A 27,934-nucleotide genomic window follows, 5' to 3' on the forward strand; every position below is an offset into this window, starting at 1 on the left:
TTTATGTCCATTATCTGTGGTAAGAACAAATAAAAAAGAAGTTTAAATTGTGAAAGTATTTAAATTAATTAATTTTTTAAAAATCTTCTACAAAAATTTGAAAAAAACCCAAAAGTGGGCTAAATAATGGGTTTTTTTAAATGGGTTTTTTCAAAAAAAACCATTGGGTCCAACCCAATTGGGTCCAATCCGGCCAACCCTGCTGATGGGCCGATGCCGGTTTTTGGCTGATTGTTCAAAGATGGCCAATTGTTTTTCTTCAAATGGCCGATGGCAAAAAAAAAAAAAAAAAAAAAAAAAAAAAAAAAAAAAATCGAATGGAATTAAATTATTAAGATTGTCAGGGATTTGAAGGATCCTTCCCCCTCCCTTTCTTACTCTTACCACCATTTTCCTGATGGTAAAAAAGGGAAGTTTTTTTTTTTGTTAGGAAGTTTTCAAGAAACTCCTTTATAATCAAGTGTTAACTTTTTCTTATAACGAAATTTAGGAAAACTTCATTGTTTTCTTCCTCCTTGAGTTAACTTCTACATTAGAAAAAACATTGGTTCCATGATTTTCCTCTGCCATCCCCCCCAGTGGCATAGCTACGGTTCTTGCCACCCGGGATGGTCCCTCAATTTGCCGCTCTTTAGTCAGGGGTTCCCGCCTAGGAAGGATCATGACGCAGATTGTACCATTGCAATTTTTAGGGGGGGGGGGGGGAGGGAGTTTGATGGGCATTTTTATGTTTTTAGGAGGGACTCTAGCTTTTGGGAGGGGGTGTTTGTGATATTTAGAGGAGTGGGCCTTTGCTCTTATGGGGGATTGACACCCCTGCTTTGCATTCATTTCTATATATTTCTCTTGCAGAAGAAAAAAAGGAGTCCATAACCCCACCCAACATTTCAAAGTTCAAGTTCGAAATCCTAATTTTAGGTAATTTTTAGCATTGCGAATGAAAAAAAAGAGTTGGAACTCCCTCCCAATTTATTTTCGAAATTGAAGTCAGTTTTAAAGCTTTCTTTCATGACGTTAAGGGCAAGCCCGTCATTTGGGCAATCAGCCCCTGGATTCAAAAAACATATTGTAATTAAGCATTTTTGCATGTATTTTGATGTTTTTTCCCGATAAAATACATTCAGTACGTACCCTAACCCTTCCCCCCCTCCCCCTGGAAAAGTTTGAAATGACTGCCCTGATTAAGAGTCAGGAGCTTCTCAAGAACATTTTACATGGTCAAATGAAAACAATAAGCAAATTGTGCTTGCTGGCTTAGAAAGAAAAAGAAAAAAAACTTTTTCCCGTGACTTTTCAATGCCGTGTCCAAAGGGACAGATAGACAAGCAATAGTGCTGATGTGTCCACAAGATAAACACATGTTTTGTATGTGAGTAATTTTATTATCATAGTCATGTCTAAAAATTTACACTTCGTAGATTTTTTTTTGGCCTTCATTAATAGATTAAAAGCATAATTTTCTTGTTGGGGGAGAATGCGTTGAAACTTTTTTTCCCTCATGAAATGTGTCAAATTGCCGCGCGGAGCGGACCGACCCCTCCGCCTCACTCTAGCTATGCTACTGGCCATCCTCTCAGAGAAAAACAAGGAATTGCACTGATATGCTATCAAAAAAAATTCTTGTTTTGTATCTAAGTAATTTTATTCTGGTAGTGATACGAAAGACTTAATTTCTAAGAGATTTTCTTTTTGATATATATAAAAAATATACTATGAGTCATTTCAGTTCAAATCAGGCAGGCAGGTATGAAAAGTGTCATTTGACCATCACTGATTATTTTGAAAAAATTACAGTAGTTACATCTAAGAGACATATGAAATAGTCCAAAAGGATTTTGCAAGAAATTTTTTTTTTCTTCAGTTACAGCCTACTAAAATTCTGCACAAAATCTGCCATTTTGGAAAAAAAACCCAGCAAAGCACTCCATTTGGAATGGACACTATTTCAAAAGCTTTTAACCTATTTGAATAATTCTTTTTTCTAAAAATAAATAAGGACCTATATATTCTATAGACATTGTTTTTAAAAATTTAGTTAGGTTTTTTGATAAAGAAAAAAATTTATTTTTGTGGCAAAAAAACTGCCTTTTTACAGATTTTATGATTTTTCTCCGTGAATTTTTTTTTTTTTTTAAACTAAACGGAGATGGCAATCTGAAGCCCTTATATGATAGTTTCATATCATATTTTATTACAATCCTCAGATGCATACAGCCTTGGAAATAAAATTTGAAAATTTGAAATTTTTTAAAAACTAGTGATTTTTAAAGTGAGATTACTCAAAGAACCCATTTTTTTTTAATCTAAAAATTGGCGTATTTGAACCCCTTTTAATGCTTATTAAGTGATATTCACCGAATCCTGTATTTTTTCCCAGAAAATGTTTTATGATTTTTTGAAAGTGACCTTATCGCCCACGGCATGCATGCAAAATAAAAATGTCTAATAATTTCATTCACTGAAATTCTGATTATATTAGTGCCTAATAGCTACAATTATGGTGCACTTTACCTGAAACAACTAAAATCTTACTGACTTTTAAAATATATATGTAGCAAACCGCTTTTGATGACCCAGTCAATTCGTTATATAAATATATTTTTCTGCTGATCAAGGCCTAATTGTTATGGGGGCTGAGCTCTCATACTTCCTTATTTATTTCACTCAGATTTTTGTATTTTGACGAATTCAGGCCACTCAAGCATTAAAATAAGTTCTGAAGACTATAGGGCTCCTGCAATTCTTTCGTTAGAAATCGGATCTCTGGCTATAATAGCTACCTTTGGTGAGATCTAATTGGTTACCTCAACTTAAAACCATCTTCAATTGATTACTGCTCTCATAAAACAGGTGGCCTTTTTAAATTCTTAAACTATAGGTGAGTTTTTGCGTTTTGAATTTAGTATATCAATACTTATGTACATAAAAGTAATCAAACGAGGTAGGATCGAAAAATTCTGGGACAACAGTCACCAATGACAACCAAAGCACAAAATTAAAATTAAATTGTTTTAAATGCATTGGCATTGTTCTTCCCTTAGATTTAGATGGTTTCTCCTGTCATGTAACTGAATTTCGGGTTTTAATTGAAAGAGAAAAATGTGATACGTTGCGGGCATATGTAAGTAATGGTGAATGCATAGCTTTGGAGAGAAAATAAACTAATATTGAAACACGAAAAAGGAAAGATTTTAGCTGTTACTTATAAAGTACACCATTATTGAGGTAGCTATTAGGCATTGATATACTCAGAATTTCAGTGAATGAAATTATTAGAAATTTTTATTTTACATGCATGCCGTGGGCGATAAGGTCACTTTCAAAAAATCATAAAACATTTTCTGGGAAAAAATACAGGATTCGGTGAATATCCACTTGTTAAGCATTAAAAGGGGTTCAAATGAGCCAACTTTTAGATTTTTAAAAAATGGTTTTTTGAGTAATCTCACTTCAAAAATCGCTAATTTTGAAAAATTTTCAAAGTTTCAAATTTTATTTCCAAGGCTGTATGCATCTAAGGATTATAATAAAATATGATATGAAACTATCATATAAGGGCTTTCGACTGTCATCTCCGTTTAGTAAAAAAAAAACTTTTTTTCACGGAGAAAAAAAAATCATAAAGGCGTTAAAAATGCAGTTTTTTCGCCACAAATTTTTTTTTTCTTTGTCAAAAAGCCTAACTAAAAGTTCAAAAACAATGTTTATTGATATATGGGTCCTTACATATTTTTAGAAAAAATAATTATTCAAATAGGTTGAATACTTTTGAAATAGTGTCCATTTCAAATGGAGTGTTTTGCTCGTTTTTTCCAAAATGGCGGATTTTGTGCAGAATTTTAGTAGGCTGTAACTGAAGAAAAAAAAAAATTCTTGCAAAATCCTTTTGGGATATTTTATATGTCCCTTAGTTGTAACTACTGTAATGTTTTCAAAAAAAAATCGGTGATGATCATGTGACAGGCCCTGCCTGATCTGGAATGGAATGACTCCTATCCTTTTGAGGAAAATACGTTTGTTTTTACCACATATTGAAAGTAAATTTGCCGCCCGGGGCGGATCGCCCCTCGCAGCTCCCCCCCCCCCTCTATGACCTCAACTATATTTGGTCAATACAAGTATAGTGCAATCGGAAAACCGGGATTTGAAACTGAAGCAGACTATTGAGTGAAAGTATAGTAAGTTCATACGGGCAAAATGTATATATTACTACTACACATATAACTTTATTTTGAGCGTGTTATTATTAGAACTCATTAAATCAAAGAAGTAAAGAAATAATTCACATTAATTTGAGAAAATCTATGAAAGCGAGATTGGCTTATAAGACCAGCTACGTTGGTGGGAGGGCTGCCATTGTTTGTGATTGATAAATTTCTGAGTGTTAGGTTGTAATCAACGCAGTTCATCAGATTACTTTCAATATCTTCTTCGATGCTTCGACTGTGTATGTGGTGCTAATGCTGAAAATTCAGATTCACTCATATGTGAAGGAAAACTACACCAACACCTAACAAAAGGCGATAATATCGAAAATATTCTCATGTGACCACAAAGTTGAGCAAATTATAGTTAGTTTTACTTTTTCATTTTATTTTTTCTAAACATGTACGCCTCCCAGGACACTCTTCTTCGCCCACTAGGGAGGTGTGCACCTCCCACGCCTCAGTTTGAGAACCTCTGCCTTAAGAGCGAGCAGAAAAATCCTTTTAAAACTTGCACCCCAGTTTGTTTTGACGTACAGTGGCGGACTTAAAATATCGCAAATGTTGCAATTGCGCGAGAGGGCCCATGGTCATAGGGGCGCCGTAGGAGTTACAAAAATGCTTATGATAAATGTTGTACAAGTTCCGTGATAGAGAAAGAGGGTCCCAAAATGCATTTCGACTGGCCTCAAACTTGTAACGCCGCCAAACGATACACAAAAGACTGCATTACTGTGATTCATATTACAAATATCGAAAAATTAAAAATTACGCTCGGTTCAACGGGAATGTCACAAAAACCGGTTTCGCCACCTCATATTTGTTTTCAAGTTGGCCTTCAATTCGGCAATATATCACCAAATGATCAGTCTAAGACGCTATATTAGTTTTACAATGAAATAAGTAATTAATAGCCACAAAAGAAAAAAAAATATGAGTAAATAGGCCTTTTAGAACACCTGATTGAAAACAAAAAAGGAAGTGCACAACTGGAACGTACGCAGACTCCACATACGAAATTTTAACCTTCTACAACTTACCATTTTTTGAATTATGACTTATGAGAGAGACACTAGCTTTTACCCGCGGCTTCGCTCACGTTGATGTAGTTTTTTTTCAATCGATTCAAGTTAATGGTCAACACAGGGAGAGGTCAAATAGTTACCAAAAAAATGGTTTTTTCCCCAGTTTCGCTAACATTTAAAATGGCCTCCTCTCTCTTTAATATATCAAAAGATATGATGAAAACTGAAAACCAAGGGAGAGGGTGGGGGGTTAATAAAATTTCGGCGAAACTGGGAAGACACCCAAAAAATCACACAACATAAATCAGGAAAACGTTCAGGAGTTGTAAAGAAGTTAGTTTGGGTAATTCTCAAAAATTCCAATTCGAGTGAGGTCAACAATTCTTAAATAAAGTCAACCATTTCTCTTATAATCCCCATCCCCGTCAAATGGTATCTAGCGCTACACCTGCTATCTACATTATTGTATAGCTTTTGAGAAATCGTCTCAAAAAGGGGTCAATAGTCACTACAAATCCAGATTCTAATAATGTCCCTTTAGAGTGAGAACATCAAACCTTTAAAATCCCCCACGTGAAGGAAATCAACCGTTTCTTAACAACGTAAACAGTCCTGATTAAAATACCAAAAAAGTTCAGAGTAAAAAACCATTAAAATCAGAAAAAGCACAAGTTTTTTTTTTTTTTTTAATTCAGTTCCCATTTAAATGAGGACAATAGTACAAAAAACTTCTCATTTCAAAAAGAGAAACATTCCCTAAAGTTTCTATTAGAATGGTGATATCAGCGTTTTAAAATAACATCTCCCTCTGAAGATCTCCTTCATGATTAATTCCAAAAATCTTCATCAGTACAGGTCCGATAGCATAAAAAAACAAATTAAAAAAAAAATTATATTAATTTGAATTTTTGACATCTTGAATTCAAATTATGTTTTTCGCAATCACGAGCGTGTGTATGAATGCGCGTGTATGTTTGTGTAGGCGCATGTATGTGGGTGCGTGTATATGTGTATGTATGCGTGTTGTATATGCAGTGCTGTGTGTGTACGCGCCCGTGTGTGTGTAGGCGTTCGTGTGTGTGTATGTAGGCTTTTGTGTTTGTGTGCAGGAATGAGTGTGTGTGTGTGTGTGTAGGAGTGTGTGATTGTGTCTGTGCGCAGGTATGAGTGTGTAGGCGTGTGTGTGTGCGTAGGGTATGGACGCAACCTGGAGACGGTTTTCGCAAGAGGAGCAGCATCGTGAGGCCGGTCGACGCGACGGTGGTGCTGGCAGAGGGCGCTGGTGGGAAAATAAAATCAGCGTAACATCAAAAATAGTCAAGTGAGAACAATAAGCAATCGTGATTGCTCAAAAAAAGAAAGAAAGAAAGAACAATACTCTGTATTGTAGCTATTAAATTAGGGTTAATTGTTCCACAAAATCCTAATTAGCACCCATTAATCCTTAAAAACACACCCAAAAAAAGAAAATTAAAAGTTTCATTAATTTTTTTTAAAATTTGCCAATGCGATAACGTAGTCGCCTGGTGAGTCTGGAGATATAAAATGGATTTGGTGGATTAATTTACATTTTAATAGCAGTTTTAATGTTATTGCAGCGTGTTGTTTCACTAATTTGGTGGATTAATTTTAACTGCAATACCCTATACATAGTATTTAATGATATTTTTACCAAAATTAGTTTGGCGAAGTTTTTACATTTTAATGCAAATTTTGTAATGGCTGTAGCGCCAAGATTTTTGAACACTCGTCCCGACCGCGTTATCATAACTCTGCCTATCGAATAAGTTTTTAAAATGTCATTTTGTTTTTTTTGCAATTAATTTCATTTTCTTCAACAAATGCTATCTAATTCATTCTCTATTTTTGCAATTAAAAGCAGCGTAAAAATGTAAAATAATCCAAATCCATTATTTATCGGAAAAAGGACCACTGTGCCATACATTCGCCAGAGACTTGCCAAGTTTATAAAACTGCGTAAAATGTTTGCTTAATCTACGTTCATAAGATATGAATTTTAATTCCGAACAGAAAAATTTTCACATTCATTTGGTCTTTCCTGGTAAAAAATAAATATTTTTCCGACGGTAACTGGGGGTAGGGGGGGGGGGTGAGACTCTATTTAATAACTTTCTTCATTTAGTTACAGATTGTTGTACATAGCAAAAATAACCGGCGTTGATTGGGTGTGTAGTAATTGTGAGAAACAATATAGTTACTTTCATTCGTTTTCTTCTCTAACTGAAATAACTCAAAACACACCGCTTTGACGTGATTAAAAATCGAGCTTTTTCCTTACCCATAAAAGTAAAATTTCAATAAATACGAAGGACAAAATAGCACGCTTTTAGAAACGAAAAAATGACATTAAAGAATATACAAATTTCAGGAATTTCCAAAATATGAATTTCAATTTCACTTGTTTAAAACGATTTACCTTTTTTTTTTTTGAACATATTCTAAAATTGTCTATATTGCTATTGAAGTACAAACTTTTAAAAAATGTAGCCGACCGTAATCCCTTACTGCGATTTAAAATGTTACGAAATTTGCAGTAATCGTTTTGGGATACCTTGGATAAGTCTCCCCCCTCCCTACCTTGTAAAACTGTGTGTTACTAATTTTATCGAAGAGATAGTGTCGCCAAATACTGAGATACTTCTGGTGACCATGAAATGATGCTATCCGAAATGTTTCCAAAATAAGTAGTAAAGTTTGGCAGTTGTGTTTCAAATTGTGCGCAAACTAGTGTTGTTTATGGATTTGACTAACTTAGCTGACGGATCATTTCACATGTTAACAAATGATGTAAAGAAAGAAATATTAAAGAAATGGCGATATTTTGGTTACATGGGGAAAACCGAGAAACAGTATTCGCGCAGTTTTTAGCTTCAAAAACAGAGACAATTGAAAAAAAATTGCCACATGCCTTAGCTATTGAAATGATTCCGCAAAAATGTTTAGCGAGATTCCTGCTGGTGGAGCAAGCACCCAGTCAACACAAATAAATTTAAAAAAAAAAAAAAAAAAAAAACATTAATTGCCTCAAAGTTGCGTAAAACTGGAAAATAATCAGTCAAATCCATGTTTTATTTGCCATCTTGTGCCAAAAATCTTACTTTGAAATTTAACTTGAGAAAAGCCTTGAACAGTCAGATGAAAAGCAAAAATAGTCAACAATACAACAGTTGTCGCTATCGACAGGGAGTTGAGATGATACCCGAAATACTATATTGTGTTGAGGGAAGCCTTCAAACATGGAACTCGTTTTTTGCGAGTACGCAGATCCGGACCTGAAAAACGGCCTACGATGTAAACGGTTTCCAAGACAATAATTTCAAAAGAATTCAAGAGCAAAACCCTATAGCCCTCTCTGCGCCGCCACTTCCAAAAATCGTTTAAAATTTCGTTTTTGGAAATTCAATTTTTATAAACTGGTATGGGAAAGTCTGTGAACTCCAACTTTTTATTTAAACTCCTACCAAAAGCTGACCTACAATCGCGTTTCTAAGCCTTAATTAAAAAAAAATAATAATAATAAAAATCGGGGAGCGTCCCCAAACTCCCGTTTTCAACATCATTAAAGTTCTTCTAAAATTATTTTAGGAGTACAATGTATTTTCAGATACCGTCACCGTATAAAATTGTTTTGAAGCTTCCCTTTTAAAAGATTGCTACGGTAGGGTCTTTGAACCCAATCCCTTTCTTTAACGTTGCCAAAATAGATCGCGTTTTTAAAATTTCTATTTTGAAAAACATTTTGTAGGTGGACACGGGGCGGGGGGTTGCGTCTTGGCGCGGGCAAGAGCCTGAAGGGGGCCCGCGATTTTTAAATGAGGGCTGAAATATATGTAAGGACGTAGGGGTTCACAACATGGAGTGAACCGTGAACCCCTACTGTATTCTGTGCACGCACTTGAAGAGAGAGCCCTACTAATAATCACCGAGAAGATTCTCTAAAACTGCGTTTTTAGAACTTCAATTTCCGAAATTTGTTGTGGACGAGTCCCCAAACCCCACTTCCTCTGCTTTCGCTACCAAAACTGAAGCCTTCAATTGCATTTTTAGGACTTCAATTTTGGAAGATTTTCGGGGGTGGAACACCCTCTGAAACTCCCAACACCAACATCACTGAAGGTCGTCTTAAACTCTTTTTTGGATTTTTTTTTTTTTTTTAATTTCTGTTAAAGATTCTCATAACCTCCTCCCCGCTAACATCATCAAACATCGCCTAAAATTGCACATTTGGAATTATATCACTTTCGAAAAATTGCCGCATAAGAGTGCCTAAATCCTATCCCCACCCCCCTTAACGCTTCCAAAGATGATTTGCCATAGCGTTTTAAAGACAAATTGGATATTATATAATAATAGTAATACAATCAAAGGTTCAAATAAAACTTTCACGTATGAATATCTCTATAACAAATATTCAAGACAGCTCAAAAAGCAATTCCAAAAACTGAAACCTGTGTAAGTTGACCACTTGCGGTGCACTACTTTAGTGATCAACTTAAAGAGGTTGATTTATATAAGGGCCTGAAAAAGGCGGTCAACTTAGACAGGTGGTCAACTTACAAGGGTGGTCAACTTCACAGGTTTTACTATACATACATACTATAACACAACAGTTGTTACACTAAGTGCAGAGCTTTTTTAGCCGTAAACTGAACGTGAATATACTTTACTGGGGTGAGTATGCTACATATTGTTAAACACCATTAACAGCGGATAATTATTTTTTGGCTAAATGAGTTAGATTTATCTGAAAGATAACTGGTTTGTGAGAATAAAAGCTTCTTTTTGTAAGATTTGAGCATTTTTTTTTTTAAATCTTCAACTTGATTTCGATTCCTGTAGCCGTTCACCTTAATAGCTGTGGAGAAATGATTTTCTCAATTGGTTCACACTTATGTAATCTGCGGGGGGGGGGGAGTTGAACATAGAATTTAAAGAAACTTTTTTATCCCAGCATGCAAACCATTTTTCTAAGGTGACGAGTTTTTAATCATTTTTTAATTCATTGTTTTAAAAAGGTCTCTAATATATGCACCACTTTCACATTCTTATCATTGAAATAAGATTAGTATAAGACCATGGTCGGGAACATCATTTGTGTGTAACTGAAGAGAGCTCCGCTGGTCCAGGTGATCCCGCTTAATGTCAATTCATAAAAGTACATGTAGCATGATTTAATATTAATTATATTTTAAAAATAATGGGCCAATATTTTAGATACTGTTTTCCTTGTTTCGCCACTATTTTTCATTTAAGAGGCTACTCACTTGACTGTTTTTAGTACCATAACTCAGTGGCAGACCTGAAACTGCGAATGAATACCAAGCTGCTGTGGCAAACAAAAAATATTCAAACTTGAAAAACAAAAAAGTATAAATTTCCAGCCTTTCCTACAAAATAGGTCCACGATCAACTGTCGATAAATCAAGTCCCAAGGGACTTGCTAAACCCTTCGAGTTATGGGAAGTTCCCTACAAACTTTTCAAGAGTTAGGGACCCAATGAAAACTTCGAGATAAAGGAATTTTTGAGTTATAGGGCTGTTTCAAGCTATCGAGACTCGACTGTATATCCTCTTACATTTTGCAATGGCTATTGGATGTCATATATTCAAAGACAAAACGAAAAAATAGGGTTCTATATTTTAGTTTCCAATTTCCAATCATATTGAGAATGAAACTGCGAATCAACGATTTCTTTAGACTGCCGTGCCGTTAAGTCTATATCTGTGTTCTATCTACGAAATGTGAAGAAAAACTGCTGAGCGATGATGCGCATTTTCCTTTGTTTGTGATAACAAAGGGATTAAGTAAATACATTGTAATAACGGCCGCGAACTTCAAAATTCTTGGAGAAGCATTAATTCTCTTAAGAGGGAATTAGCCTCTTTTCATGGTATATTTTTAATTAAATGCTTCTAAAGTTAGTCCAAATTAGACATTGATACTTTATTACTGTTTTTTTACTTCCTTGTAGTATACGAATTAAAGGAGTTGTAAATAAAGATAAATTTTCACTCAAATCTTTTCATAATTTTTTTTTTCGGCACGTTCGTACGTTCCCCTACGACCGCATGGCTAACCGATATAGGGGAGAGAAAAGGGGGCACATGTGGGCCTTTTTTTTCAATTTTGTACAAAAAGGAAAAAAATCTTTTTCCTTTTACTTTCTCAATTTGTTTTTTACCAACCATAATCTTACACGAATAATGTCTTCAAGTATGCATGCTTAAATATTAGAAGATGTAACAACATTAAAAAAGATAAGAAAAGAAAGAAAGAAAAAAAGCGAAAATCGTCCACGTGTGCGCCTACATCGGGTTCATTTGAATATGCTGAGGGCACATATAACATTATAATAAAACTGAAAGTCTCTCTGTCTGGATGTCCGGAGGATGTCTGGATCTCTGTGACGCGCATAGCGCCTAGACCGTTCGGCCGATTTTCAGGAAATTTGGCACAAAGTTGGTTTGTAGCATGGGGGTGTGCACCTCGAAGCGATTTTTCGAAAATTCGATGTGGTTCTTTTTCTATTTCAATTTTAAGAACAAAATTATCATTAGATGGACGAGTAAATTACGAAATTATCACAACGTGGAACCGTAACATGGCCACAAGCCAATTGGAGAGATACGAAATTATCATAACGTGGGAACCGTTACATGGGTACAAGCCAATTGGCGACAAAATTTCACCATACATTATTTGTAAATATACAGGCGAACCAAAAGTCCTTTAAATTTTTCTATTACGGGCAAAGCCGTGCGGGGTAACCACATCAGTCATAAATAAAACAGTATTAATAATGGTTTGAATTCACAAATAGTCTGAATTCACTTTCACATGAATAGGAAACTCATCATTCTCCTAAAAGTGCTTGTAGTCTAGTCATATTAGACATTAAAATCGCAAAACGTGATGTATAGTTGCTTAGTTTGTTTGAGATTTCATTCCTTCTGTAATCAATGTAATTAAAGTTTTAGTTTGTCTTCACTTAACCCAAATATAGATTACAATTACTGATAACTTTTCAAGCATTATTTGCTTCATAAAGTAGGTTTACTTTCATTAAAAATATGTTGTATTGGTATTTAATAACGCAAGTCAGCATTCATTAACCTGGAAAACCTGAAAATGTCAGGGAATTTCATTCTTGAACATTTGTGGCAACCCTGAGGGGAAGATTGGTTTAAGTCATTTCTGAATCGTCTTAAAAATGAGCTGTCACAAAGTAAATGTCAAAATCTACCTGATCAAGAGCCGAGTGGAGGTCCTGAATCTATATCTTCTTATTTCAATCATCAGTATGTTTACGTGCCGTTCCACCCGAAACCCCTTGAACTACGGTGAAACTGATCTCAGTGATGACTCGGGCAGTGGCGTACCAAGACAGATGGGAGCCTGGGGCGCTACTCGAAATGGGGGCCTACCTGGTATCAAAACTGAAGTTACTCAAACTATGTGTACGTACCATATATTACAGTAATTATTTTAAGTGGTACATTTTTACATATTTCAGTAGTGTTGGTTTGATTTCGGACACTATTGTAAATACCACAGTAAAACATATGGTTTTAAGTAAAATTTAGTAAATACTATATTTTTAATAAAATTGTGCTTTGTCAGAAAATATCAAAAACGGAAAAAAAGTCCTAAAATTATATTGTATCTTAAAAATTTATTGCATCTGATCATCCAAGTACAGTGAACAGAAACGTTTAGGCATTCCAGATTTAATTAATTTTAGGATAAAAATTGGCTTTTACAGAAAAAAAAACCCTTTACTATTCCTTTGAGTAAGACACACCAGGGAACTATTTACCTGATAACATCACCTAATCTCAGAGAAAAATATTTTCAAAACATGCTTACCTAAATAAGGATGAAATTCACACGTTCACAGTCTAAATAAAACTTTTCTGCTAGGTCTCACTCACAAAAAAAAAAAAAAAAAAACGCTCTTCATGTTCTTCAGACAAAAAAACTCTGGTGTGACCCTATACTTGCCTGGCGCGTTTGATTGAAGTGTTGAAGTGGAGAAAACGCTCCGCGCGGCTTCGCTGGTAGAATTAAAAATATTTAATGTTCGACAGAAATTAAGACAGAAAATTTTTGCGTATGAAAGCTCTTAACAAAATAAAAGCAAATGATTTTTATAGGTTTAGTTAATTTAAAAATTTGGGGCCCCCATTAAATTCGTGGCCCAAGCGCTCATGTGCCTTTGTACACTAGGACGGGTCACTATGAAAAAAAGTCATATTTAACAAAATTTACGATATATACTCGCATATATAGGTAACTGATTAATATTTCTAATCATGATGTATATGACAGATCTACTGGAAAAAAATAAGATACAATTTCGGGGCTTATGACAAAGCGGGGCCTGTGGGACATAATTTGCCCTCTCTTTGTTTAGGCAAGAGTCACTGAGAAAATATTCATTATACATAAAAAGTCAACTTTTTATTTATCTAAACCATGACATAAGGCACGTCTGGCGAAAAAGAAAACGAATTAAAATTTTGGGGCCTATGTCAAAGCGGGGCCTGGGTATCATAAACCCTCCAATGATCCCGAAGAGGTATTGATTGTATCCCTGAACAAATATTTGGTCTTTAAAAAAATTATGATTTATTAAGCCAACTTGTTTAAGCATTCAAACCAAGATATGCGACAATATTGGTGAAAACCAAAAATTGAAATTTGGGGGCCTGTGTCAAAGCGGGGCCTGAGGCGGACCGCCCCCTCCCCCCCCCCCCCCTTCGGTACGCCACTGGACCCGGGTTCCAAATTAATGATATTTCGAAGTAGAGTGAAGTATCCTGAAAGCAGTATTAATAGTCCCGAAGGAAGTATCTCCCTAATCTTTGCTAATACTATTGCTGGTGAATTACTATTGCTTGGGGTACTGAGCAACTATTGATGGGTGCTATTGCTGTTGGCTCCTTGCGTTGTCGTGTATAAAACAGAAGGTTTTTCTTCCCCCCCCCCCCCCCCGATTTTCCTGTACATTTCAACTTTTATATTCATTTCCTACACTCCTTTGTTCAAAAAGTATTTTTAATGAATACGCAGTGCGGTTTTATTCAACCCTGAATAAATTTGACTTTGTCCATGGCCCCACTCAATTAATGGCGCTCGCGCGACTTAAGTATTGAGTGGGGCCAAGCTTTGTCCTACAAAATATTTGAAAGCGTTTTCCTTTGAAAAGTATAAGTGTGCAATGTCACCCATTTTAGCAGGTTGACATTGCCCATCCAGTTTTTCAATTTTTAAAATTATATCGAGTGAGTCAAAAATGAAATTCTCTAGCGATCTCGATTCCTTTTGCCTTCCCCCAAACCGCAAAAATTTCACTATACCAATATTCTTGCAGCAAGTACAAAAAAAAAAAAAAAAAAAAAGACTCTTAACTTGAAAACTGGGCAATGTCACCCCGGGTTGCGGTAACTCAAAAACGGTATGCTGTGCTTCTTCAACAAACGGTCAGATAGTAAGAAATTCATCAAGGTGTGTCGCTATTTATTTCTTCTGAATTTTATTTTAAAGAGTTGGACAAAACTCAAAAAAAAAAAAAAAAAAAAAAAGAACCACAACGTCAAGGACGGTGAAATGAAAGAAATAAGCAATCGTGATTGCTCAATAAAAATTAATTTGAATTTTGACATTTGGAATTCAAATTATGTTTTTTCGCAATCACGAACGAGTGTGTGTGTGCAGGCATGAGTGTGTTGGTATGTGCATGTGTAGGTGTGTATTTAGGTGTGTATGTGTGTGTGTAGTTGTGTATGTAATGCGCGTGTGTGTAGGATATGGACGCAACCTGGAGACGGTTTTCGCTGTAGGGGCAGCATCGTGACGCCGGTCGACGGTGGTGCTGCAGAGGGAGACGGGGGGGGGGGGAGAAATAAAATCAGCGTAACGCCAAAAACAGTCAAGTAAGAACAATAAGCAATCGTGATTTCTCAAAAAAAAAATGTTTTCCATTCGGTTTCCTTTGTTTTTTATTCATATTGGATTTTAATGCACTTTTCAATGTTAGTTTTATAAGTTGTTTGTAAGCTTACTAAATTACTTTAGACTTCCAGGGATGCTGGGCTTCGGCATCACAAAGCTGGATCACAACTAGAAGTTTATTTGGCCCGCAATTTTTCTTTCCTGAAAATGGTTTCCAGGAGAAATAATAAACTGTAATTAAAAAAAAAAAAAATTGCAACCAAAATGTGCAATGACACTTCTTGTCCCTCCTTGTCACGAGCTTATATGATCGCGAGTCCTTGACCCCCCCCCCCCCTCAAAGTGCGACGTTATTGCTTGTAGATGACCCCATAGACAAAAACTTTTTAGCCCCATTTTAAAAGCACTTATTTTCGCAAAAAAATAATTTTCGTGAAAATGAAGCTATCCGTGATTTCTCGAGATAAAAACTTTATTATTTTTTATGAGCAGAACCGAAAGTTCCTAAATTGGTATAAATATTATAACTGAATGAGCTGCATTCTGTTAAATTCACGTATAAGTTGCCCTTGCCCTTCCTCCCTACTTTCAAAAAGAAAATCGCGGGGTAAAATCCAAAACCCGCAGATAAGTCGAACTTCTACTTTTTTGTAAAAAAAATCTGGAACGTTTTGCCGCTATTTTTGAATATAAACGTGAAAAAAGGGAGGAAAATGAAGCGTAATGAACATTCTTGTGTTAAAACACGTCCGATTTTTATTCTTTTGTAAGGTTAATTTCTGCGATCGCGATTTCAATTTCGCTGTTACGATTTTCGTTGCTTGTTGCTTTTATTTTAGTTTAATATCAATAAAAATTTTCTCTGTAGCCATATTACGTTTTTTAAAAGAACAAAAATGAGTATTTATTCGCGACTATCGGAAAGAATTCGCGAATGCGTCAACTTTTCGCGAAGTCGGTCGCTTACTGTAAATTATTTAGTCTTTATTTCAGTCAGAAACACCTGTAAGTATTTACTTCATTAGCGTCTGTTTAAAAGGAGTGTACAAAAATCGGGAAAATGTTCACGTTTTTATGTTTTTTTTTTTCTTTTTTTTTTCCAAAAATTGTTCGCCGATAACTTGCGAAAATTCTACTCCGTGTATAAGTCGACTTCATAACTTATAACCTTTTTTGCACTAAACTCGACTTATATGCGAGTATATAAGGTACTTAGTTCAGTTGTAATTATTGTTTTATATCCAAGAAATAGTTGTACATTCACAAAAATTGTATACCTATTTCTTATGTAAATAATTGTGCAATAAATCATTCAATTGTTAACAAGTAAAAATTCAAAATATTTTTTTTAAATATTAGTCGAGGCGAAAAAAGGAAAAAATATTTCGCATGGTTTAAATTTTCGCAATTGCGGTGGGCTCGCGAAAATTAACGCCTTGCGAAAATAAGGGCTTTTTCTGCATTTTACTTTTTTATTTAAACGCTGGTAAATTCATTTGTCTTGGGAGATATGAGGTTCCGATAAAAAGTTTAAGGTTAGTTCGGTCAGCATTATTTTATTGCTAATAAGAATTGTTAACATTTTGTTCAAATAATTTTGAAAAAAATATTAATCAACCTTCTGTTTGTGTTCATAGTATGTATAATGACATGATTTGGAGTGTTTTGATGTTTTATTTTAAGCTTTTCTGTTCTTCAGTATAATTCAGTTAAATTTTAAAATATCATTATAGTAAAAAAAAAATGTAATTTCTAACTTTCTGATTTTTTTTATTTATTTATTTATTTTTTTTTATTTCCAGCACTTGATTGCTTGAGGTATATGATTAATGGAAGCAGTTTAATTAAAGTTCGTCCTAGTGCTAGACAGTATCGGCGATTTTTTTCCCTTGAAGAAGATCTATCTGCTCTTCGCTGGGTACCATCTTCAAAGAAATCATCCAAGGCGAAAAGTAAGATTTGAGTCACTTGATCTCATTACAATGCATGAAGACACGATGAATCTACCAGAGAATAAATACAATTCATCTTACTTACCTATGAATCCTAGTTAATGTCAAGTTGCCATTGTAAAACTGTTCTCATCTTCACTATTAATCAAGGGCACATTAAGCATCTGATTTTGGAGGGGGCAATTATCGGGAAGGGGGGATTAAAATGCTCTATTTCAGCTCAAAACTGTGTCTGGGGAGAATTTTTCAAAATATGAGCTTCCATAATTCAATTTTACGCTACATTTGGTTGCTTAAGGAATGGTGAGTCATGATCCAATTGCAGCCAATAAGATCTATTGCTTGCTTTTATCTTACTTCTACTGCATACTGTTTTTCTCTTTAAAACAAGTAAAAAAAAATTACACTACCTCTATTCTTTTTCTTTCCCTTCGCTACTTGCGATTGAAAAAAAGTTATGAAAAATCTTTTTTTTACAGAGTTAAAGTAATTCTATAAAACTATACAATCAAGTATTAAAATGTCAAAAACTAGAATGCTAAAATGAAGTGCCATAAATAATTTTAATTGTTCTAGAGTCCTTGAAAATAGTTAAATAAGTCTTTGTAACTGCTTGAAAAGTATTTCAATTTTATTTCATATCAAGAGGAATATGAAACCTTAATTGTCCAATCGACGAGGATATTATTCTCTGTTACCGATTTTCTAAATCTATTTCATTTATTTTATAGAATTTTATGCATTTTTTTTACTATTGATCATTTTGCATTTAATTCACTGTCGTGTTTGTCGATGGGTTGAGGAGATGGTGAAAATTTAGCTAGACTGAAAGCCTATGTGAGCAAGCTCCGATGTGTTATTTTTTCTCCTCCTTTGCTATTCTTCTTTATCAATTAATGTCACTGGTCAAACATTGGTCAAATCACAAGCAATTTTTGTTTTGATTGATCTCAATTTGCAAAAGAATGTATAACTTTTTAAAGATATTTGTTTGCCTATTTTTCCTGGTATTTATGTTGTCCCAATCACCCATTATAAGTTCTCAAATTGCAGAATTTTAGTTATATTGTTCAAAAAATTCCTGGAGAGAAAGGGGGGGGGGAGCGGGGAGGAGGGTTTAAAAGGAGTCATGCTCTTGATACCCATCCCCTTCCTAGGTCAATCCAAAAAGAGAGCAGAAGCATTAAAAAACAAGGAAAACGTGGGGTTCTATACAAGCAAAATAACACACATAGTAAATAAGGCTGGTTTTGCTTTCAACGAAGATGCCCGGACTACTAAAGAAGCCCCCTACCTGAAATAGCTTAGGGTCCCATTAAGCCAAAATCTGGCCCTGTTTCAAGTTCAACCATAGTTAAAAATCAGGGCTGCAGAGTCAGTCTGACTTTGAAGTACGAGTCCAAGTCAAGAATACTAGCTACTTACTGGAAATTTGAATTTTCTGGGTTTACTTCTACCAACTATGTTTGTCTAACTTTTCTTTCCGCAATAGTTTCACAATACCACAGAATAAAGGTATTTCACTCTTCAATAAAGTTATTTCTAGCCAATTTAATGCATACTTAATGAGTTAACTGCAATTTTATTATTTGCATTTAAAGTTTAATTCACACTAATTGATTTAACTTCATTATTCTTTCCATTCTTTTGCAATTATGCATGGAAAATTTGTTACTCTCATTTTGGCAGCACATGGCATGCATTTTCAGTTTACAAATCCTTACACTGCATTGATCAGAACTAATGTAAATTTAAGTACTGCTTATGTCAAAAATTCGTTGGAAAATTGTTACTTTTTTTAGAAGTATAACTTTTTATGGCACATACATGCAGGAGCAGTTACAGAATACCATTTTAAGGTGGATCATGCTGAGGAAATTCGCCCCCCCCCCCCTATCAAACGAACGGATGATAGTTTTGGGTGCGAAAAATTTCTGAAACTGCTTAGGTATCAATGTCAATAAAAAGCATCAATTCGGCCAGTAATAATGCACTTATAGGTAATTAGCAATGAAAAGAAGCAGAATTTCAAATGTTTACTTTTAAAATTTCCTAAAGAATTATAAAGATTACTGCAATTGCTCCCATTTCATTCCTAAACTGTTTGAATACAATGTGGATGCTTAATAGAGTCGATGTTTTGGGAAGGGGAGGGTCATGACTCCCATGGCTCTCCCCCTGCATCCTCCCATATATACATGAGTCCACACAGTCATTTTTATGCTACAAAATGTACTTTTGGCTCTTTTGTATGTTTGGTTGTGCAATATTATTTACAGTTAGGTATTTAAATGTATGGAGAGTTTTGTTTTTATAATTGAGGTAGTAAGAAGCAAAGGGATGTAAGTGGACATTTTCATAGGCGGATTTAGGACTGAGTTCCTGGGGGGGCAGGATTTTTTTTTTTTTTGAGCAACATTTTAAATTCCCCCCCCCCCCCCCACGTTTTGGTCTGTTTTCCTCTGATGCATAAGGCCATGCTTTACTTTTTCTTTGTTTCGTTTTCATTAATGTGTTTTCATGCTGTCCTATTTGAACAGGGGTGATTTTGTTCTGGTATTTTACCGAATTTCCGGTATTTTCGGACGTATTTCCGGTATTTTTATGTCCAAAAATACCGGAATTATGTTGTTTTTTTTTTGTTATGCTTTTATCTCCCTACCTCCGAAATTTTTTAAAATTATATAATACTCATCAAATATACCTGCAAGAGCCTTAAGATGGACACTTATCCCTTAAGATGGACAAATATATGTCAAGATAATTTGTATAACACCAGCTCAAAAGTAACTTTGTAACCCATTAAAAATTTAATCACATGTACGCACAATATTTTGACTCAGAACTATTTAATACTATGGCAAAGATGCACTTTAGTAATAAGGGTCAAAGATTACCCCCCCCCCCCCCCGGTCTCGCTTTGAAACTTTCAGGTATTTTTTGATGAACTCACAATCACCCCTGATTATTGAATTGACCTGAAGAGAGGTTACTGGTATCAAGAGAGTGATGCAGGGCTCCCTTTTAAGTAGGACGTAGAATATTCCCTAATGTAGGGGGTCCGGGGGTTTATCCCCCGGAGGAAATTTTGTAAAATGGATGTAAAATTCTGCATTTCGAAGCCTTATAAGGGTTAATTGGATAGACAAAAATCTCTGGAAAAAAAAAGACATATATATATTTAAGTTTTATGATTTAAATGTGCGTAAGTTAATACTTTAAAAGAAATGCTATACAGATTTAGAAAATATGTAACATGAGAGTAGCATACTACTTATTAGAACAATTCATAATTTATACACTTGATAAGAAATAAAATTGAAGCACACTTTGCTTAGGAGTTTCAAAGACTTGTCTAATTATTTTCAAGGTTTGGTTGGTTAGATTGGGTGTTTTGGCACAAGAGCCCTAGTAGGGTATAATGCGCCAAGGATTTTAGAACATTTAATAATTTAAGGCACCTCATTTACACTTTCCAGTCTCTGAAATTGAGTTCTAGATTATACAATTGTACAGTATTATTCAAACTTTGTAAAAAAAAAAAAAAAAGAAAAAAAAAAACAGCTACTTTAAGTTTAAAAGAAAAAAATAAACTATAGAATTCTCTCATTACAATAACCTTGTTTTTAATTATAAGCAGTGCAGAAAACGAAAAGGAATAGAGGTAGTGTATCATTTTTTCCGGGCTAAACAGATTAACAATATGCAGTAGAAGCAAGATAAAAGTAATCAGTACAAAAGACTTTCCAAAATACTGCATTTGGGATTAAATAAATAGCAAGATATGAAACATCTGAGTCACAAAAATTTATTTCAAGTAATATGTTAAAAACGTAAGCACCATGATTTTTACACTTTTGATGCAGGATGTAGCAAGGAGCTGAATTTGACATATTTTGGCATTCCTCCCCCTACCATTTGTTAGAAATTTTAAAATTTCAGGTTTGTAGCCACACGTTTTCCAAATATTCAAGGTTTTCAAGCACTTGAAAATAAAATTAGTTTTTTCAAGCACTTTTCATTTTTTAAGGAACAAATCATGCAATTTTTTTGCGAGTTGCGGACCCACTTCAAAGCAGTAGCCCGAAGCTATGGCTTATTTATCTTATAGGCAAATCCGGCCCTATATGTAATTCACTCTTACCTGCAGATTTTTGTAATTTTTACGAAAATTCGTCAGTTTTTACGGTTAAAGGATTTTTACAATTTTACCAATCTGAACGTGTGAATTCCAGAAGGTTCTTCAAAATGTTTTGTCTGTAAGAACACAAAATATCTCGTTTTTGAAGCCACGCAAATTGAAAATAAACATTCTGAGAAAGAAAACAAATCATAATGAGTAGATCGTTCTGTTAGCGTAATGGGGGAGGGGGGTTCTCTTTGTTTTAGGTTCTAATTTAATACTTGTCAATTATTATAATAGTTGCAGCTGAATGCATAGCTTGTTTAGCCTATATTTTCATTTATATACTTGCCCAAATGGTTTTCAGTCCAAAATAGTGAATATAGGCATATATTTAGCACCCCAGTGACAGCTGTACTATTTGTATTTAATGTTCTTTTTTTTTTCTTTCTTTTCTCCCATCAGAAAAGGACATTCGCTATTCTCTTCATTTCCATTAAACTATCCAAAAAAGAAAAAAAATAATGATTTTTTTTGTTTTAAGATTTTGGAAGATGTGTTCTTACTATTTTAAGTCCTCCCAAAACTGGGGTCCATTGCCCCTCTATGCCCCCCCTCAATACATCCAAATAATAATCCAAATATAAAAATTCTCCCTTCTGAACAAGTCAAAAAAGAAAAAAAAAAGATTTTTTAAAAAAATTTTGGAAGATGTGTTGTTACTATATAAAGTCCTCCCAAAACTGGGGGGGCATTGCCCCCCTCTAACCCCCCATAAATCCGCCCATGGACATTTTTAAGTTTTGAGTAAAACACGTTTAAAGATTACGTCCTAGGTAGGCTTTCAATTGAATTTTTTTTCTAAATCATGCTATACCGCAGCACCTACCAGGGCTACTACCATCTCTTGCCCCAAGACAGGAGGGGTTCCCCTACTGTTTGTACTGGTTATTTCCAAATTTTTAATTTTGCCACTTGCATCTCTTTGCTTCTCACTACCTCAATTTTCTAAATATTCTCAACTTTTCCAGATAGTATAAAGTATTCTGTTTTGCAGTTTCTATTAGATGTATGAAGGAAGTAAGAATGGGACGGACTACTGATGTGCTGAGAAGTAGAGAAATCTCTTGGACTTACTCAGAAGACTGTGCTTTTTCGATTATATACAATGACAACTTTGAGTCATTGGACCTTATTGCATCTTCACCTGATGAGGCCAACATCTGGGTTACCGGACTGAATGTATTAATTGGTGCTTCTAAATGTAAGTCACTGTATATTATTTCTATAAGCGTTAATTCACAGTAGAGCACCGATTTTATGTACCAGTGGCAAAACACGTACCAAGCGGAAAAACGTAAAATTGGGGGGGTGGGAAAAAAGTCAAAGCATATTGTTTAATGATTGACACTTAGTCAAAGAACTAGTACAAAAAATGTTTAATCTGGTATTTTTTTTACATACAATTTCATTTGTAACACATTCTACAGAGAATGTTTTGCAAATTTACCTTTTGGTTTGGTTGCAAATGTGCTTAGTTGGCACTTGCAAATAAAATTGTTTTACAGTTTTTATGCTTTGAATTGCTTGATTAGTGGGGGGAAATATGTCTGCTAGCATTCCCTGGTGGCATTGCCTTTTACTTTTAAGTATAAGTTTCCAGTTGAATTTACTGCTGTTGAACAGAAGTGAAACTGTCCCAGCATATTATTGTTATTGTGACAGTTAAACAAAATACTTTTTATGTTCTGTAATCTTTTTGATCTTATCGTACTTATTTTTCTGTTCTTAAAGTTTAATTTGAAGACTTCATATGTTTCTTTAGTTCCTATTTTGTTGATTTTTAAACAAAGATCTAACAATTCACTATTTTTGTATTTGATCATTGTAACATTTCCTGTAATTTCTCTCTGTGTTGTTTAATCTTTATGTGCATGAACTCCAGAGTTTATATGTGTTTTTTTTTCCTCTCTTCCTTTACTGAATAGCTCCTGACACATTTGATGAGAGACAGAAAATGAGAGAAAAGTATCCTTTTGAATTATTAGTTTCGGATTTCAGAAACACCTTTCCAGTTTACATGTTATACTGATTATAAGCTAATACTAGAACATTCTTTGAAATGTTTCGTATTTCTTTTGCTTTAGCGTTTCAAAAATAATATAGGGTAAAGTCGCCAGTAACAGATATGCTTAAGACATAGCTCTCATGTTAACTTAATTTTCTGAGCTTTTTAATGTATTTAGACTTTTTAAACTATTTTTCTTTCATGCAACTGCATCTCATTTAACGTTTGGCTGCTTCTGGATCCTCTGAATTAGTTAATTCTACTTTTTATTTGCTCAATTTCGAAAAAAGGTCCGAACCCCCAGTAACAGACACCGAAAAATCTGATGATATCCAGTAACAGATAGGATGAGGAACGGATGAGTAAAAGACAAAACTCCCTTTTTCTCTTCAAAATGTGTGAAAATTCTTTATTTTTAGAACTAAAGCCTAATTAAACTTAAATGAACATGGAACACCAGCTGACCTGGTGATGACTGCTCGTAACCTTCCACCACTGCCTCATAAAACTCACTCTGATAACACTAGATGGTTGCACCATATTCATGGGTCGCAGCAACATCATTTTTACCCACCTAAAATTCTTATTATTAAAATCAGAACTTACAACTGTCTGTTACTGGACCTGTTACCCTAGTTGTCTGAGAGCTTGATATTATTCAGCTTTTTTTCTTAATGTATCGGTAAGTTTAGTGCTTTGCTGTTTTCATTTGACATTCTTTTCTTCCTTTTTTTAAAAACGTTTTGTACTTCGTTTGTAACATAAGAAAATTTTAGCCTCTTTTCTTATGCCAAAATTCAATGCATTCGCATTTTTGCTCTTATTATTCCTAAAATGGCAACATTAATCGTTTGGAAATTTTTTCTATGAATATTTGAATGAAGGATCTATAAATGCTTTTAACCTCCAATTTTCACATTTCAATTCTATTGTCTTAGAAAGTTAGCGTTTGAAATGGTGTTTCACTACTTTGAAATACCATTTTTACGGGACTAGCGGTGGATCACCGTCAACTAAGCCATTTATCCTAATTTCCATTTTTAAGGGTTTAAAAAAAAAGAACATTTACACTAATTTTGTGTATTTAACATTTATGTTAAGTTTTGTTTCATTGTACTCTATGAATTAACACTTTAATGCTTTAAATTTCGTATTAAAGGCAGTTAGCTATGTTATGCAAATTAAAACTAAAATAAATAAAATCTCTAAAAAATAACACATACAAATATTGGTAGAAACCAGAGCTGTGGAGTCGGAGTCGGAGAGTCGGAGTCGGACTAATTTTGGGGTAAAGGAGTCGGAGTCGTTAGAAAACATGTCGAGTCTGACTCCGACTCCGGGCTTCTTTTTGTCTTTCATTTTTACTGACTCTCATTGCATTTTTTAAAAACTGACTACTAGCAATTGGTTCGATTACATGTATAAAAAGTTACTAATGAAAAAAAATAACTTCTACAATGGCAATCAGCTAGCTTGAGTGCTTATCGAACTTTCTGTAGCCGTCCCCTAGTTTGCTTGCTTTTTAATATATAGCAACTGTCAGCAAACAGTTTTATCGCCTAACATTTTCAAGTAATCAATTTCAAATAAAAATAAAAATATAGTGTTTTGTTCGATCTCAGTTATAAAATAGTAAAAGGGACGTAACAATTTAGTAAGTCGGGGTCCGTACCTCAGGTGGAAACTTTTGAGAGTGATCGACAAATTCAAATAAGTTCTTGCGCGAAAACACGAATACAAAAGATCCGATGAAATAATCTAATGTTTTTTTTTATTAAGACTATTTCTATAAGTTTGGTTCTCACTAAAAAATTTGGAGCAAAATAAGTATAAATGATTTCTTGATTACAATACTAAAGAATTGCAGTTAATCTTAAAATCTTCACATTAAGGTTAATTCTAAAGCAGCCAATAAAATTGAAATTAAAAATTTAGCGAAGAAGAAATATAGGTATAGTAAAAACTATTCGTATAAATCTGTATACCGCCGCATTTTGTGTAAAATTTGCTCCTGACGTATATGTGCCCTATTTTCGTTGAAATTTTATTGATGAAATATAATTTAAAATATAATCGGGAGAATTTTCAGAATTAAAGTATTTATACCTTTTATAAACTCTGAAATTAACTTTAGGTGTCACCTACCACATGGGTGTCACCCGGGGCAAACCACACCCTCTCAAGAACTTGGACTTAGAAAAAAAAAAAGCTTTTTTCCTCTCAAATTACAGCTTTCAAAAATTGAAAACACACAATTTGATCAATGTCTATTTGTTAAATATTAAAGGGGGCAAGGTAATCCTTTTCAATTTTTTTAAAGGAATTTTGAAGTCATTTCATTTTTAAACTCGTAACTGTTGGAAAATTTGATTTTTAAATTGAATTTCTAACGTTGTATGCATCTTGGGTTTACAAAAAAAATGCGAAATTTTCATAAAAAGGAATTAATATTTTAATCTCTGTTTAAAGGTTTCCCCCTTCTCCTGAAGGGAGAGAGGGAATTGAAAAATACAATTAAAAAAATCCGGAGTCGGAGTTGGAGTCGGAGTTGGGCGTTTCAAAATCCAGGAGTCGGGGTCAGAGTCGGCCATTTTCCTTCCGACTCCGCAGCCCTGGTAGAAACACCTTTCATATCAAAGGGACCAGTACATTTTCTTGCTTCGGGATCCAGGGGCAGACTTGGCCCACGAGAGGGCATCAACCTTGGCCTCCAAAGGACGCAAAAAAAAAAAAAAAAAGGTGCATCAAAAAAAAAAAAAAAAAAGGGGGGAAAAGAAAAAAATGATGGTACTCAGGTTTACGAGTTTAAAGAAAAGAAAAAAAATGAAGAGAAGTCACACAGGTTTGTGAATGCAAAAAAAAAGGGAAATTGCACCAAAATATTTAAAAAATAAATTAATTTAAAAAAAATTTTTTTTTTAAATAAAAAGGTGTTTAGGCTTCAGGGCGCAATTGTACATAGGCGTGAGGGCGCATCGGGTCTGCCCTGTCTGGGTCAGATGAAGCAGTTACTTTTTTTAAGGATTTGAAACAATGTAGGAAGTGCAGCATAAAAATTTGCAAGAAAATTGTCTGGTAGGTGCAGAAATGTTGAAAGAAAAGACAGCACAAGATAAGTATGGAGGTAAAAAGTTAAAGCACTGCTGTCTTTAATGCTTCATTAACAGTGTCCCTTTGTTTTAATGACCCTTTGTAATGTAATAATCTGAGGCTAAAACTCAATGTGTAACAAGCTTAATAGCATATTGTATTAATTATTTCAAACAATGTACTAAATGCAATTATCCCAACAGGATTGTTTTGACAAATCTACTAAATAATGATTTATGTTTTTGTAATGATGATAAAATTATCAACTTAAAATCAGGGACTTAACTCATCTCTGTAGATGGTTGAGAGAAGTTTTTGATCAAGCTGATACTGATCAAAAAGGACTTCTGAGTGAATTCGAAACTATATCATTAATGAAGAAACTCAACAATCAGTTGAGCACTGTTCGTTTACACCAAAAAATCATGGTATGTTTTCATTATTATTAATGTTTATTTATTGTTTTATGTAATGTTGTGTAGTAATAGTTAATGTTTTCTTTCTTTCTTTCTTTTTTTTTCATTTCAAAGTACTTATTGAATTGTCTTGCGAAAGTTGTAAAAAATGTGTACAAGTGAACTAAGACTACAAAATTTATTATTTTTTTTCTATCTGTAGAAAATGTCATAAAATATTTATGTTCATAGTATAATGAACATAAAGTTTTATCTATGATTAATAGACTGAAATTAGGATAATATTATTTTTAGGAGTTTGAGCATGGTAAACAAGGGGAGGAAAGAGGGCGAATTGATAGCAGTGATTTTGTTAGTATCTTTAAAGAAACATCAACTAGGCCAGAAATATACTTCCTTTTAGTAAGGTACAAATGTTTTGTGATATTTTTTTTTTTATTAATTTTACATCTTATGCTATATTTTAACTATTCATTACCTTTTTCGAATAAGTAAATAGCTTTAAAATATTAAATGCTCAGTTTTAGATGTTTAAATCAATTTACCAAATTTTTTTATGTCAAAAATATTGAGCCTTCTATACAATTTTTTCATTATATTATTGTTGTTATTGTTATTTAGGTTTTCAGGTAAAGATTATATGACACTAGAAGATTTGCATTTGTTTTTGGAAGGTGAGCAAGGGGTAAGTTGTTTTTGAATTTAGTATCTTAAATATTTCTGTTATATTCAGTGAAATTAACCAGAGTTGTGAAAACCAATGGGTAATTTATTGCCATAACACTTTTTTAATTTATTGTTTTTATTCATGTATATCTTTCATTAGTGTTGTAATTTTATTTATTAGAGCTTTTTTTTTTCCTTAAATCTAAATTGATATCAAGAAGAATGACATGTGTCAAGTATTTATTAACAAAATACATTTTGCTTATCTTAAAATTATCTCAATGTATTAAATCACTAACAAGTTATATTTTACCTTACTACAGTCGCACCTGTTTATATAGCAAAGTCAAAGGGCAAATTTTGTTATAGCCTTAATTTCATTATAAAAAGTTAAATAACCCATAGTAAAAGGT

General features: G+C 33.9%; 1 protein-coding gene across 1 annotated transcript in view; it reads left to right on the top strand.

Annotated features, from left to right (window-relative positions):
* The window catches only part of LOC129224368 (inactive phospholipase C-like protein 2), a 92,330-nt gene that overhangs the window by 21,729 nt on the left and 42,667 nt on the right, over positions 1 to 27,934 (top strand). Inside the window, exons 2-7 of the mRNA XM_054858810.1 lie at positions 17,009 to 17,158; positions 22,339 to 22,545; positions 23,270 to 23,309; positions 26,738 to 26,867; positions 27,150 to 27,262; positions 27,477 to 27,540. Coding sequence (XP_054714785.1) covers positions 17,009 to 17,158; positions 22,339 to 22,545; positions 23,270 to 23,309; positions 26,738 to 26,867; positions 27,150 to 27,262; positions 27,477 to 27,540 — 704 coding nt within the window. The remainder of the gene's footprint in view (positions 1 to 17,008; positions 17,159 to 22,338; positions 22,546 to 23,269; positions 23,310 to 26,737; positions 26,868 to 27,149; positions 27,263 to 27,476; positions 27,541 to 27,934) is intronic.

Source organism: Uloborus diversus, chromosome 6, assembly GCF_026930045.1.
Source record: "Uloborus diversus isolate 005 chromosome 6, Udiv.v.3.1, whole genome shotgun sequence".
Taxonomy (NCBI): Eukaryota; Metazoa; Arthropoda; class Arachnida; order Araneae; family Uloboridae; genus Uloborus; species Uloborus diversus.